General features: G+C 42.9%; 1 protein-coding gene across 3 annotated transcripts in view; it reads left to right on the top strand.

Moving 5' to 3' along the window:
* Positions 1 to 14,371, top strand: part of MGAT5 (alpha-1,6-mannosylglycoprotein 6-beta-N-acetylglucosaminyltransferase) — a 335,910-nt gene that overhangs the window by 141,263 nt on the left and 180,276 nt on the right. For all 3 annotated transcript variants that reach the window (XM_030326467.1, XM_030326469.1, XM_030326468.1), the window contains one exon: positions 2,610 to 2,774. In XM_030326467.1, coding sequence (XP_030182327.1) covers positions 2,610 to 2,774 — 165 coding nt within the window. The remainder of the gene's footprint in view (positions 1 to 2,609; positions 2,775 to 14,371) is intronic.

Raw genomic sequence — 14,371 nt, forward strand, 5'->3', positions numbered from 1 at the left:
GGAGGAGAGCGAGCTCATGACCCTTTGGATAAAGTGGCAAAGCTCTCTGCATCACTCAGGAAGAGATTTCTTGAGGAAAGATGAGAGCATTTCCCAGAGGAAGGTTTCATTTTTGTGTCTACGCAGGTTGTTACGTAGTGATTATTAAGGACATTTTATACATAGTAACTCGTTATGCCCATGTAACAACCCCAAAGAGGCAAGGGTTCTTACCACTCTTTTACAGATAAGGAAATAGGAGTGGAGAATGAAGGCGTAAACTCAGAAACCTTGGCTCCAGAGTCTGGGCCCTTAATCACAATGGTATGGGTGAAAGACACTGAATTTCACACTTGGTTTCTTCTTCTGCTCTCGCGCTTGACTTTTGGCTGGGCCAGTGAGGCAGCCGGGAATTAGGCCAGCCTGACTCAAGTCCCCATTCTGGTTTATTATTTCTATAGCTGTGAGCATGTTATTTCATGTTCTTATCTGTAAAATGAAGTCATTTTACCTCACCTACCTCACGGAGAAGGGGGTTTCTTAGATTTGCGTGTGGCTTGCAATGGGCATTGGGGAAACATTAGTTCCCTTCTGCCCTTCTCGGTTATAATGATATTTTTAGCTCTGTTGCTTTAATGTTGTGGCCAGCTTCTTCTTACCTGTAGGAAGTATACATGCTGAAGCACAAAAAAATAGGCCCGCTCTGGTGTTTGTTAGAATGAACCGACGAATCACTCCAGAAGTTAACAGGGTGAACAAGTCTAATGTTCGGTTTGGGGAGGGTGGTGGGGAGACCATGCTTCTGCCCAGCACAGAACACCTGGCTTCCAGGACGAAGGTGTAGGCTTGGTTTCTGCTGGTAATTTTTAATCCGCTCCAGCCATGCCTCCCATCTGTAAACCACTAAGAAACACAAACTTCCATGCTAATGATATACCTTTGCTTCCATTCTGATGACTTTCCTGTCCCCTTGGCAAAATGGGACTGCCCGAGTGCCTCGCAGCCGGGGTTCAACGTCATTTGGCTGTGTTCTGGGGTTGGTGAATTGATCTAGTGTATACTTCTTTCCTGGCCAGGTGAGATCACCTGCTCGGCTCAAGTTCACCCTGTTCCTAGTAGGAGGGGAAGTGGCATCCTTGAGTTTGTCCCTGTTTAGGACTTTGCACACCCTACTACCCACATCATGCACTTCTCCCCTGGACGGCTCCCAATTCATTAATGAGGCCCGATTCTATTCACATGGGTGGCTGGCCTGTTGTCCTTCTGACTTCCTCACATGTACAAGTCAATATCTTTCTTTAATTATGAGTTTCCAGAGAAGAGAAGCTAAATTAATCTTGTACATGTGGAATACCTTGTGTACAAACTTAGTAAACATTTACGTATACACGAGGATAAAGTGTCTGTAGTTTGTCCAGAGAGAAGTGCAGCATTTAACCCAGTCAGATGTGTAGGAAAGGAATCCAACTCTATTTTTTGCTTATGTTTATTTTGAGAGAGTGAGAGCATGAGCAGGGGAGGCGCAGAGAGAGGGAAAGAGAGAATCCCAAGCAGTCTCCGTGCTGTCAGCACAGAGCCTGATGCGGGTCTCGAACTCATGAACCATGAGGTAGTGAATGAATGACCTGAGTTGAAACCCAGAATTGGACACTTAACCAACAAAGCCATCCAGACTCCCCAAAAGGGAATCAGCTCTTAAATGTAAGCATCACGGGAAAATAGCCCCAGCATCTGGAACAGTGCCTGGCATGTAGCACTTGTTTCGTAAAAATTTCTTGCATGAATGAATCTGGTCTTAATTTAAGTATCTTTCTAAATTTCACTACAGATACCTTTGAGTTACCCAGCATGCCTAGAATCTAGAACTGTAGTTTCTATTATTTCTGTAAGTAACCAACCGAAATAAAGACTTTGCAAAAAAAAAACAAAAAATTAGGACATACTAGAGTATATAGCACTAAAAATAACAATGAAATTGATCCAGAAGTTACTTCAAGATGTTATCTACACTTTGGAGTTGGGATTCTGTGGGTCAGACCTTCATGCTATAAGGAGGAATTTAATAGAGTGCTTTGATAGGATGCTAAGTAACCCAGAGTTTTCTCTATCAACTTAGTAGCTGGAATTAATTTTATGTCACTTACTGCCTTACATGAACTGCAGAACAGACTGATTTGTGCTCTCTGGGCCACTGTCATCTTTAAGGTATGGTTTGTTAAAGGGGCATCTGGATGGCTCAGTCAGATAAGCATTTGACTTAAGCATTTGACTTCAGCTCAAGTCATGGTCTCACAGTTCGTGAGTTCCAGCTCTGTGTTGGGCTCTGTGCTGACAGCTCGGAGCCTGGAGCCTGCTTTGGATTCTGTGTCTCCCTCTCTCTCTGTCCCTCTTCCCTGCTTGTGCTGTGACTCTCTCAAAAGTAAAATAAACATTAAAAAAATAAAAAAAAACAGATATGGTTTGTTAGGGCAGATGTTTAAGCAGTACTTTTTGATTGTGCCGCCCTTTGTTCTTCATGTCAGAGACAGAGAGGTGGTGGGGGGGAGAAGAGAAAGAGCGAGCGAGCGCATGAGCCAGACAAACATACAAGGGCCAAAGAATTTTTCAACTCTTTGCATTTTCTTTCACAGATCTGAAGAAAACACTTGCTGTGCTTTTGGATAATATCTTGCAGCGCATTGGCAAGTTAGAGTCAAAGGTGGACAATCTTGTAATCAATGGCACGGGAACAAACTCGACCAACTCCACCACGGCTGTTCCCAGCTTGGTAGCACTTGAGAAAATTAATGTGGCAGGTAAGAGCAATTGTCCCTGACATGGAGTCAGACCCCGCTTACAACTGGGAAAAGAGTAAAGCAGTACAGTGGTTCTTACTGGTATAAATCCCATAAACGTGGTATGGCCCTGGAAAAGCTCATTTTAAATTTATTTTTGATGAACGTGTTAAAACACGTTTTAAGTCTCATCATGATGTGTAATATCTGGTGGTTTCTGTGACACATTTCATGAAATGAGCTCCTGGAATTCACATTTAATGAGGAGATTTGTAGCATGGATAAAGATGAAATGAAACAGGTTATCTGGGAAGCTCATGCCGGTTAGAGGTTCTTTCTCCTTCCCATTTTTATCAGTTTCAAAAGTCTGTTCCATATAATAGACTGTCTCCTTCCTGTTGTTCAAGAAGAGCCACCGTTGTAGAAAATGCCTCCTATGTGTATATGGGGAAATGTAAATTCTAGAAATGGCACTTAGGAAATAAATGGCCCCTGCCTGATCTTGGCCTGATTCTGTAGCCGCTCATGGACAAAACCCTGCAGTTTTCACTGGGATGCATTTTGTCTAGTCCCTTCTTAAAATTGGATGAGAGAAGAAAAATGGATTAAAAACAATGCCCAAGTCACACACAGCATGTATTGTCCATCGCTTACATGAGATTCCCCATTACACTGCCTGGGGTTGGCCTCTGGGTCTTTGTGGTTGAGCCAGGACTTGGTCTTCTTAGGGTGACCACTGTCATTTCTTAGAAACCCAGGACAGAGCGAAGAGCTCAAGGTTAGGATGAGGTGCTTTGGGTGAACAGTTGTGAGTTGTCTACACTCGTGGTGGTGGTATCCAAATTCTAGTTAGTGGATAAAATAAGTAGCTGGGTTATTTTTTGGTACTCTGAAAATCTAACTTAGTACTTTCTGGTTTACCTCTACCCCTGACTTGTAGAAGTGCATGGACTCAAGTGGGAGCAATTCTTTTCCTTTCCTACCTCCCAGTGTCAAAACATTTAATTGTTTCACATTATGCAAGCTTGTTGTATTACCTTTTTGTTCTGTTCTGCCCTTTAGCAAGTGTTAAATTACAAAATATATTTCTAATAATCCAAAGTATCCAACCAAACAAAGGTATTAAAAATAACTTTTAATTACAACACAGAGACAGTGTCATCTGGGCCATAAATCCTATCTTCCCTGCAGTTTCCAACAGCTTCTGTAATTAGACAAGAAAACCTCCCACTGTGTTGAGCTGCTTATTAATAAATGGAAGCCATGCCTCTCCGGTCTCTACTCCCCCATTCCTGTCCCCAGTAGGAAATGCTATTGAAGAGGTCCTTTCTGAGTTCATGGCATTCTGCATTATCCTATTTCCAGACGTGGAGTGGGGTGTTCTGCCTTTAGCTTTGCTGCCTCCCACTGCCTCTGTTCTATGAGGCCCACGTAAACATACCTGTTGTCATTCTCGGCCCCGGTAAGGGATCTTGCTGCCGCTGACTGTCCTGTTTGTGTGCCAGGCTTACAGGGAGACTTCGCTGCCTGGGCTCCAAGCCCCAGGGTACAGAATTGTGGGTAGACGTCCAGGAATGAAATAGGGGAGGGAGGGAGTTGGTGGCTCCTTCTTTCACATGGGGTTCCAGCCCCACGTATGGAGCTAGCTTACTCAGGTAACACAAACCTCTTGAACACATTCTCTGAGTTGTTGGCTCTGAGTGGGTCTCCTTTTGATGTGCCACTGGTTCTGTGTTTACGAATAATTAAAGAACCAAAGTATTTCATGTGTTCTTTTAGGGGGGAGGAGGGAGAAAATTTAGAGTTGTGTCTAATAATTAATTAACCTCATTGTCACTCCTTGGTATATTTTGTGTGTGATATGCTTTGAGATTTTTAATGGACACTTAGGAAAATAATATATATGCATAAAATCACACAAATGGTGATCCTGTAAGTGGAGGTAGCTGTGAAGGCTTCTCACACAGGAAGGTAAATTTTGAAGGTGGGTAGGATTGAGGCATAGGGGCCTCATGGAAGAGTTACAGACTAGAAATGCATCGTGACCCAGAAAATAATTGGAAGGAAGGGGAGGAAACTAACATCTAGCAACTTCCCAGTAAATAACCAGTTACTGTTTGGAACTCTTGGAGGCACATGATTGTACTCTGTCTTCTCAACATTTACAAGAAACTAGTGGTTTCACTGGTTTCATGGAGTTTAAGTGTTTGGGCAAGGGGGGACCTTTGATAGGGACCTGGAACCCCCTGAGCTCAGCTTAAGACCTAGCACCATATAGAGTGTGTGCTCCATCTTTCTTATAAATCATCTTGTAAATCATCACAAATGGGTGAGTTTAGAAAAATAGGTTACTATTTTCTTAGAGGTTCCTGGAGAGCTGACAGTTTTCTGGGATATTTAATAACCTGTCTGATAAAAAAAAAAGTTCTCTGTGTCTAATTGTCTGTTTCTTTGACCAACCTTTGCAAAAGCAAGCTTGTCCCTATGTGTGCATGTGCTTTCCTCCCTTAGCCACTGTGATGGCCACAATGGATATAGAAGTGAAAGAAAGAATGGAGGCATCCTACTTTATTTCTCCCAGAGGGTGGTGGGGCCTTTATATTTTGTCAGTCAAACAACATATTTCTAAACTATTTGCCATACCTGTAGATTGTGGTGCCAAAAAGAAGGACAAAAACTTAAATTTATAACCCTTGTTCAGGAAAAAAAAAAAAAAAACAACAACCATTTATTGCTGCTTTTGCCCTCTCTCTGATCTGTGGCCATACGGTCCTCATTACCTCTCTTGTCGTAGCAGAAATGGCACTTGAGCTGTGAGAGGGTTCATTTTTATAGGGTTCCAATGCTGATTGAGTGAAGTTTTTCTTTTTCTCTTTTTGCATTAAGACATGTGGTAATTGCTCAGAAATGTTCTCCCTGGTGTGTCTTTACTGCTTACTCTGGTGTCTTATTGCTTGCTGATGTTTCTGATTGCTTACTGTTGTGTCTTATTGCTTGCTGATATATCTTCTGGTTGGCTATAAACAGCTTCTAAATTGGGTACCATAGCAGTTGAAGAAGGGTTCCTTAAATTTATTTTCTTTTTAGGGGTAGCTCTGTGTGTGTGTGCGCGTACACGTATGCATGTGTGCACGTGCGCGTGTGCACGCATGCGTGAGTGCTCCCTTTCTCTGTTTAGCTGTGTTCTCTGTACCTTTTATCCAAAATGGCTTTTCTTGCCGAATTTATCACTCCTGGGCTTTTTTATTATGTGCAAGTGATGTTCCCCTAGAGAAGTTTAGCTGGAAATGAACTTGATTGAAATCAAGAATTAGATTGAACTGCATTTTCGAGCTTGGTTTATCTTGTTGAAGATGAAGGTGAATCGAAGAAATGAAAACCCAGATTTAAGAAAAATTCACACCCTTCAACCAATTGCATAGTAAATCAGTTTCTCTAGATATATTCCCTGAAAGAACTTAAATGTTTCTTTGCCAAAATTATCCACTTTCAGAATGACATTTTTGTTTTTGGAAAGACCAATTCCTCTTTTCTCTACTTTTATTATCTTAAATGATGAAGTGGAGGGAATGGCATTGGAACTGGAATAGCATCTTTGCCATGTGCTAACATAGGGAGAAGGTAAAAAAATACGTGACAATGACAATGCTGGCCTTCTGGGGACTGACAGTGTCCACTTAATCTGTTTTGTCTCTAACGTCTTATTCAAAGCCTCCCTGTTGGGAGTGCTCAGTAAATGCCCACATTGATTGGATTATGCTGGAGGGGATGGCATTTGGTTTCACTGCTAAAAGAAGTTTCTCCTTCTGGTTTCTCTTTTCCATTTCTGCTCGTGGGGAATTGCTTGGAAGTGGTGCTTGATATCTTATTTCCCTTTCTCAGATCTTAGAAGACATCATCAATGAAGTCGAATTTTTTGTTTTTTTTTTGGGGGGGGGGGTCTGTCATGTCGGAGCTTTGTACAGATACTTCTGTGCTGTGGAGCTTTTATAGAATGTGATGGGTACAACTCTAGATTATAATATTTTGGGTAATGGGTGCATTGTGCCTCTCTCTCCATCAGTTGAAGCAGTAAGTGCATGTGTCCCTCTGCATTTATTTATTTATTTATTTATACTTTAAAAAACTAGTTGTTGTCATTCAACATAAGCTGAATAACTGGCCAGCATTCAGGGTTAGCTAGAAGGCACAACTTAATGATAACATTTCTTTCCTGTTACGATCACTTACAATTACAAGGTCATTTGGGAAACACAGCCACAAAATTGAAGATGCAGGCACAACTCCAGTGGCTGTTTTCTAATATTTAGTCTAAACTGAATGTTAGCTAGCCCAGCATTTTCCAAACATCAGTAGCCACATGCAATGTATTGCAGGTGAAGTGCAACATATTTGAGCCTGGATGCTGTTCTCAATAATAATAATAATAATAATAATAATGATAGAACCATAATTATTATTCTACCACTTAAAAGTTGAAAATGAAAAATGTCCCTGCTGAGTTTCAGGACTTGCATTTGGAAGTGCAATTTTCCCCCTTTCGTGCTGCTAATGGACCTTGAAATTAAGTTGCACCTGTGTTGTTTCCTTGTTTGGGTTACCCACACTGTCATTTGTGGGTTGGGTAGCACCTGAAGTGCCCCAACCCTGTGCTCAGCTTAACAGATGGCTTTCTCAGGATCAGGTAACAGCCGGGCAGTGGCACCCCCCCAAATGCTGCCAAGAAACGGGGCAGAGAGCAAGAGACAACTGTGTCTATCTCCTGCATGTCTCTTTCTGTTTCATTCTTTGTAGGGGCAGGAATAAATATGTGGCTACCTGTCAGGAACAATTCTTATGGTATCTTCCTAGAAAAATCTGTCATTGTTGGTGTGGTTTTCACATTGTGTGTGGTCATGGTGTATTGGTTTTTATCATGAAGAAGGAGGAGGGCAGGAAGAGGAAGACAAAGAAAACTATAGTTCAGAAGAAGTGATGCTGACCTTTGAGCATGGTATTTATAGCCCTCATTCTCAGCTGCAGGCGATTTTGCCCCCCTGGCCATACTTGGCAGTGTCTGTAGACATTTCAGTTGTCAAACTGAGGAAGTGTTATTGACGTCCAGTAGATAGAGGCCAGGGATGCTGCTGAACATTCTACAGTGCACAGACTAGCTGCCACTACAGAGAACTATCTAGCCCAAAATATCACTTCTACTGTGGTTGAGAAACTCATATCTACAGGATATTGTTGGAGGTGTTCCACTTATTACCATTGCAGAAACCTGCTGGAGATGTTGTACTTTCCTGATGAGCCAGCTGAGACCTAAAGTCTCCTCCTCTCTTCCTAGCAAGGTTTGTTGTTGTTGTTGTTGTTGTTGTTGCAAGTCCTCAGCCCCAACAACTATTAGCTTTGCAACCGATCTTTGAGACCTCCAAGAAAGAGTTTTCCATAAATTCCCAGAAGGCACTTTTGGGCTCCTGACCTTAAGAAACTCCTTTCCTGGACCCAAACCAGTAAATTTTTGGCAACACACATTTTACTCCTGCTTATATAGAAGGTAATTATTTCTTTTCATGAAAGAGCTGCTAATTCAGAATAATGATGGCAAAGTAGTCTGAGAGAGTGGATTTAAATTACAAAAATGTTTTAGAGGAAATTCTATTTTATTAATTTTAAGCAGAGTATATAATTATCAAGACATGAGAGAGTAAATTAAATTAGTTAAGGAAAATAAGACAGGTCCCCCAATATCTACTTTACAGCACGGAACACCCTACACAGCGTGTTTGGAGCAGTAGAAAAGGAGACCATCCTGAAAAGGTAGGTTGAGGGAATATATGAAGAGTTTTCCTTGTAAAACTCAGGAGTTTGTATTTGTTCTGTAGGCAGTGACAGCTGAGGAGGGTTTAAATAAAGCAGGAGGATAATAAGATGAGACCTGTATTTTCAGAGAAGAATTGGTGGCCATGTGGAAGTGGGGTGCTTTAAAGGGGGTCCTCTGGGAAGCCAGGTGAGAGAGTTTAGTGCACTGGGCAGGGGAAGGCCTAAAATGAGGCATGTGCGTGATGCCCAGGGGAAGGGGGTGTTGGAAACCCATGTCTGGTGGAGCTGATGTGAGCAGGACCTGGTGGACCATGAGCGAGGATGAGGGAGGAGCTGGTGTCATGACTGGGTGATGCCTTTATTGATGAAACAAGCCAGCAAAGGCGGGATCTTGTGAAGACAGTACCCATATGTCAATGTGGATTGCTTTGTTGCGAGCCACTTGTTTAGGAATATCAGCGTAAAGGAAGTTGGGACATTGATTTCAGTGCTCAGGACATGAAAGACTTCGCGGAGGGCAGTGTTTTGCAGCCAGGCTGCCCTGGTTCAGCTCTCGGCTCCGTCAGTTCATTCCTTTGTGACTTTAGGCATCTTTCTTAACCTTTCTATGGCTGTACAATTGGGGGAAAAAATAGTAGTTACCCATTTCATGGGGATTATTTGTGAGGATTAAGTGAGATAAATAAACTACTTAGACCATGCCTCATAGAAAGTCAGCACTAAATGAGTGTTTGTTGTATTAGAATATCACCACTGATAGTGAATGAAATGACTAATATTTGTGTAGTGCTGTATAGATTAGAAAATATTTTCATACATGTTTCTTCATTTGAGTGCTTTAAACTTTCAGTTTCCAAATAGACCTTTTTTTGTCAATCCTTCCTGACCTTTATGAAAGGCTTAGTAGGAAACCCACCTGTTTATCAATAATTTCTTTGCAAGAAGCAAAAAACCGTAAACAGAAAGGGAGTTTAGGGCCCATGCAGTTAGCTAGTTCCAGAGATGGTGCCAAGCTCAGCACTGCTGGCTACAGACGTGGGGACCATCTTTAAGAAACTCCTGTACCGCCTTCTGAGTTGGCTTCATTCTAAGTCCATCTTCCCAGGGTGGTGGCAGAAAGGGTCACAGAAGCTTCTAGGTTTCTGGCAACATTCTTGGAGAAGATTCTGATCATCTTGCCTATCCATGACCTAGTCACAGTGCTCAGTGACATCTTGATTGGATGTGACTGGATCATGCAGGTCACCCTGGGGTTTCAAACTGGGGACAGGGTCCCTAAACAGATTGCAGGCAGCAAGCAGATAAAATAGGAATGACTACCAGAGACCCTTACCACACTGTGGTTTGGATACCCACAGTTGTCCTAAGGCTGACTCCAACTTTTCTTGAGGGTTCAGAGGACAAAGCTTCTAGAATGCTGACCTTTCATCTCCCATTTTATTTTATTTTTTTAAATGTTTATTTTTGAAACTGAGAACAAACTGAGGGTTGATGGGGGGGTGGGAGGGAGGGTAGGGTAGGTGATGGGCATTGAAGAGGGCATCTTTTGGGATGAGCACTGGGTGTTGTATGGAAACCAATTTGACAATAAATTTCATATATTAAAAAAAAAATGTTTATTTTTGAGAGAGAGAGGGAGGGAGGGAAGGAGGGAGCATGAGCAGGGGAGGGGCAGACAGAGAGAGAGAGACAAAGAGAGAAAGAAAGAATCCGAAGCAGGCTCCAGGCTCCGAACTGTCAGCACAGAGCCTGATGTGGTACTGAAACTCATAAACTGTGAGAACATGACCTGAGCCGAAGTCGGACGCTTAACCAACTGAGCCAGCCAGACGTCCTCTCCTGTGTTAAAGGCTGCTGTGGCTGAGTGCACCAGCTGTGCTCGAGCCAGCCACACCCATGCCATGCTGTTTGTTTATGCTCTTATACATTTACATGTTTTTGTCCTCAGCCTGGAATGACCTTCCGTTTTCCTGGCTCTAATTTACCATCTTTTCCAAGACTCATCTGAAGCACTGTTTCCCATAAAAAGTCTTCCTGAGATCCTTCCAAGCCTTCTGGTGCCCTTGCTTTGTATTCGCACGAGTGCTGTGTACATCCTTGGACTTTCCCATGCTTTGCCTGTCTCCACAGTCAGGCTCTAAGCTCCTTAAAGGCATGGGCAAAATACCCTACATTTTTCTTTTGGACCCAGTACCTAGCTGGGAGTCTGGCAAGATAGCAGATTCTGAATAGGTGTCCAGCTGAATGCCCTTCTCCCTCTCTGGGACATGTGCCAGGTCAACCACTGTCTTAGAACTTTTATCAGGATGGTGATGACCACGTGGTCAGTTCTAGATCACTGTGTCTGCCACGGCCTGCTTTGACAGTTTCCTGAATAGTTTAGTAAGTCCCAGAAGCACCTGGAAAGCTGACTGCTAACTTGTTCAAAGGGGAAAATGCTTTTGCTCTACTACACTTTCTGAAAACTAAGGTGTTGTAATAAGATAATCTGTTTTGTAACTTTTGGTGGCTAGTTATTAAGTAGGATTTCAACAGTTCCAACTAGCTATACTACAAGAGATTGCCCCGAATGAATAGTCCTTGCAGAAATACAGGAACCTACCAATCTTAATGCCTTTGGACTTCTTACTGACCTTTCAAAGAGTACGTGGCTTTTCTTCATTTTAAAACATCAGAGTATGTATTCCTGTGGAGAATCCTGTTCTTCCCAGCCACTTGAGGGTGAAGAACAGGAGCCCTTAGGAACGTGCACTGTGGGACTGACCTTGACACTTGTGTAGGCTTTACTTTTGTTTATAAAAATGTCCCCACACAGGGCTGTTGAGTGGATCAGAGATGGGACATAGTGAAATAGATTTGTTTGTTTTAATCAGAAGGCAACCGATCCCACTTAGTCTAATTTGGCTAAATGAGGTATGTATATACAGTTGTGCTATCAGTCTACATATGGTATTGATTTAGTAGACATTCTGCAGCCACAGCATAGCATGTGGTTTCTCACAGATACTCCCTTGTCTTGGGCACTCCATCCTTTACCTGTTTGTTTGTTTGTTTGTTTGTTTTTTTAATGTTTATTTATTTTTGACAGAGAGAGAGAGACACAGCATGAGCAGGGGAGGGACAGAGAGAGAGGGAGAGGGAGACACAGAATCCAAGGCAGGCTCCAGGCTCTGAGCTGTTGGCACAGAACCTGACCTGGGGCTCAAACTCCTGAACCATGAGATCATGGCCTGAGCCAAAGTTGGAAGCTTAAATGACTGAGCCAAACAGGCACCCCCATCCTTTACCTGTTTTTATTGACACATATTTTAGTAGAGGCATTCCAAAGCCTGAGATTTAAAAATTGGGAAAAATTGTAGAATTAAAGTTGTTTCAATGAGGGTGGGGGACTGTATCTGTTTCTGGGTAGTTAAAACAGTTTCTTAGGTACAGAAGCTTGTGGGGTTTTGATGGATTTTCTTTTAAGCTGTGCTTTTTGGCTTTGCATACCCATAGCTTCTAAAATTAGACGATCTAAATGAAAATCAGTTACTAGTTTTTGTTGATGTTTTTTCCTTCTCAGTGTATCTCAGAAAAGGAAGAGAGAAGGCCGATGTGGTGAAGGTGGCCTGAAATTTTTTGCTGAGTTTAAAAAGGAAGCAAAGAGGTATATAGTTAGATGTGTCACTCAGAAGGACACAGCTGCCCCACAGTTCTGGGCAGCAGATGTCATCTTCATTACTGGCCACAATGGTCTCCTTTTTCTATGTCTCCTTTACCTTTGCACATTCAGCAGACCTCATGCTCAGGATCACAGCACCCAAGTCCATTTATGTCAAGCTGAGGACCTGTAGCATTGACAGAGCCAGCAGGGGGACTATGTGTCTGGGGTCGACAGAAAGTTGAAACTGCATTTTGATTGGCCTTGTGAGAGCTGGCCGATGACACTGTTAGCTGGTTTCAAACTGTCTTGACCTTTCATGTTGGTGAGCTTTTTAAGTCAACATTCACAGTGGGAACTTTCTACCTCCATGCAGCTAGAGATGGGCTCTTAAAACAGTCATTACAGAAGGGCTACAATGAGCGTCAAATGAAGGATTTGTGCTGATGCTCTCCCTACACCCCCTTGTTGGTGATAAGATTGAATGGCAGCTATAGGATTGTGGTTTAGACACAGACTGGACGCTGACAGCCTGGATCCAGTTCTAGCTGTGCTACCTATCTGTGTGTCTTTGTAGACCCAGTCAGTTTCCTCATCAGTAAAATAGTGATAAAGTACCTGTACCAGGGGATTGTTTTGAGGATTATGAATTCATAAATGGGAACCACTCAAGGCCAGGCACAAATTAAGAGCTTGGTAACTTTTGGCCATTGGGACATGCACTTCTTAACTGGACTGAGAATTTGACCTGTGAGCCAGAGTGTACATGGTCATTGCTTATTGAGTGTGTAAACTACCCAGTCCTAATGCTGTATTTTGTAGGGAAAATAGTATAGACAACCTGGGGAAAGGGATTTTTGGGAGCTGCTTGGCAGTCACAGGCTAGACCTAGTCTTTGGCGTTAGACACTCTTGAACAGAACTCCTGGCCCCCTTTTTTTACTCCTTGTTGGCATCTAGTTTCCACTGAGCCTCAGCCTCACTCTCTGTACAATGGAAATAGTGATGCCAACGCTTATCCTCACATGCCCGTGAGGATGCAGTGAGATCATGTATCTGAGAGCCTGGCATGGTGTCTTAACCCCACTTACTCACAGACACTGCCCTTTGGGGTTAATAACCTCAGTAAGAGGGAGGGGGCACAAACATAATCTGGCAAATACTGCCGTATGTTTTATACAACCAACACTGCCTGGATGGTGCCAGGCCTTGAGTCAGACAGCGGAAATGCAGCCAGGTGAGAAACTAGGGCTTCTGTTGTGAATGGAGGACCACACCACATACTGGAGGAGGAAGGAGCGAGTATTTGGCAGTGCTCACAATACCTTTCTTGACCCTCAGCCTAGAGCTTCTTTCACCCTAGTTCAAGAGGACCTGTTGGCTTTTCCTGACCTTTTGGCCTTGGGAATGACCTTTAAACTCTGTAGCCATCCTAAGGACAAGGATAGGGATAGGAGTGACTGACAGGAATTGGCACAGAGGAGTTTTCATAATCCTATGGTAGAAGTCATGCAGTCCTGGTGACAGCAAACTGCAGAAGTCTGGAAACTGTGCCTGACCCCTCCCTGTCTTCTCACTCTATGGTAGGGAGGATAATTCCTGTACTGTAGAGCTCAGCTCTCAAGGGAAGACAGTCATTAACCTGTCTAAACTTTATGCTAATAGAACTTTCTCAATAATTGCTTTCATTAAGTATGGTTAATATGAGCAGTACAAGTTATGGCAGATTAGCAGGAGAACAAAGTAAATATTTAGGACTTTATTTCAGGGTTCATTGGGGTTGGGGCAAAGAGAAGATTAGTAAAAGCTTAATCTAATGGTGTCTGCCATCGAAACATAATAGACCACTTGACTGAAGTTCCAGTGGTTTCTCCTCAGTGGCTCTCTTGATCCCAACCAGGTGTCTTATAGGTGATGGTTTGAGCTATGTTCTCTCCTTACATTTTGGCCCCTATCAAACAGAATAACATGGTGAGAAACTGCCTTCCCTCTACTTCGAGCAATGTTGTGAGGATTAACAAGGTGGGTTTTGGCCCATGCCTATGCCATGTAAGGAGGACTGTTATTCCCTTAAAGTAGAGGGCTGTTAGTAGCAGCTGAGTTGGCCAAGAAAGCCCATGATGAGTGCTTGCTTGTGGCTGGACATGCTGACCTGTCATCTAAGTGTGCCGAGG

This window comes from Lynx canadensis, chromosome C1 (genome assembly GCF_007474595.2).
Source record: "Lynx canadensis isolate LIC74 chromosome C1, mLynCan4.pri.v2, whole genome shotgun sequence".
NCBI classification, from domain to species: domain Eukaryota; kingdom Metazoa; phylum Chordata; class Mammalia; order Carnivora; family Felidae; genus Lynx; species Lynx canadensis.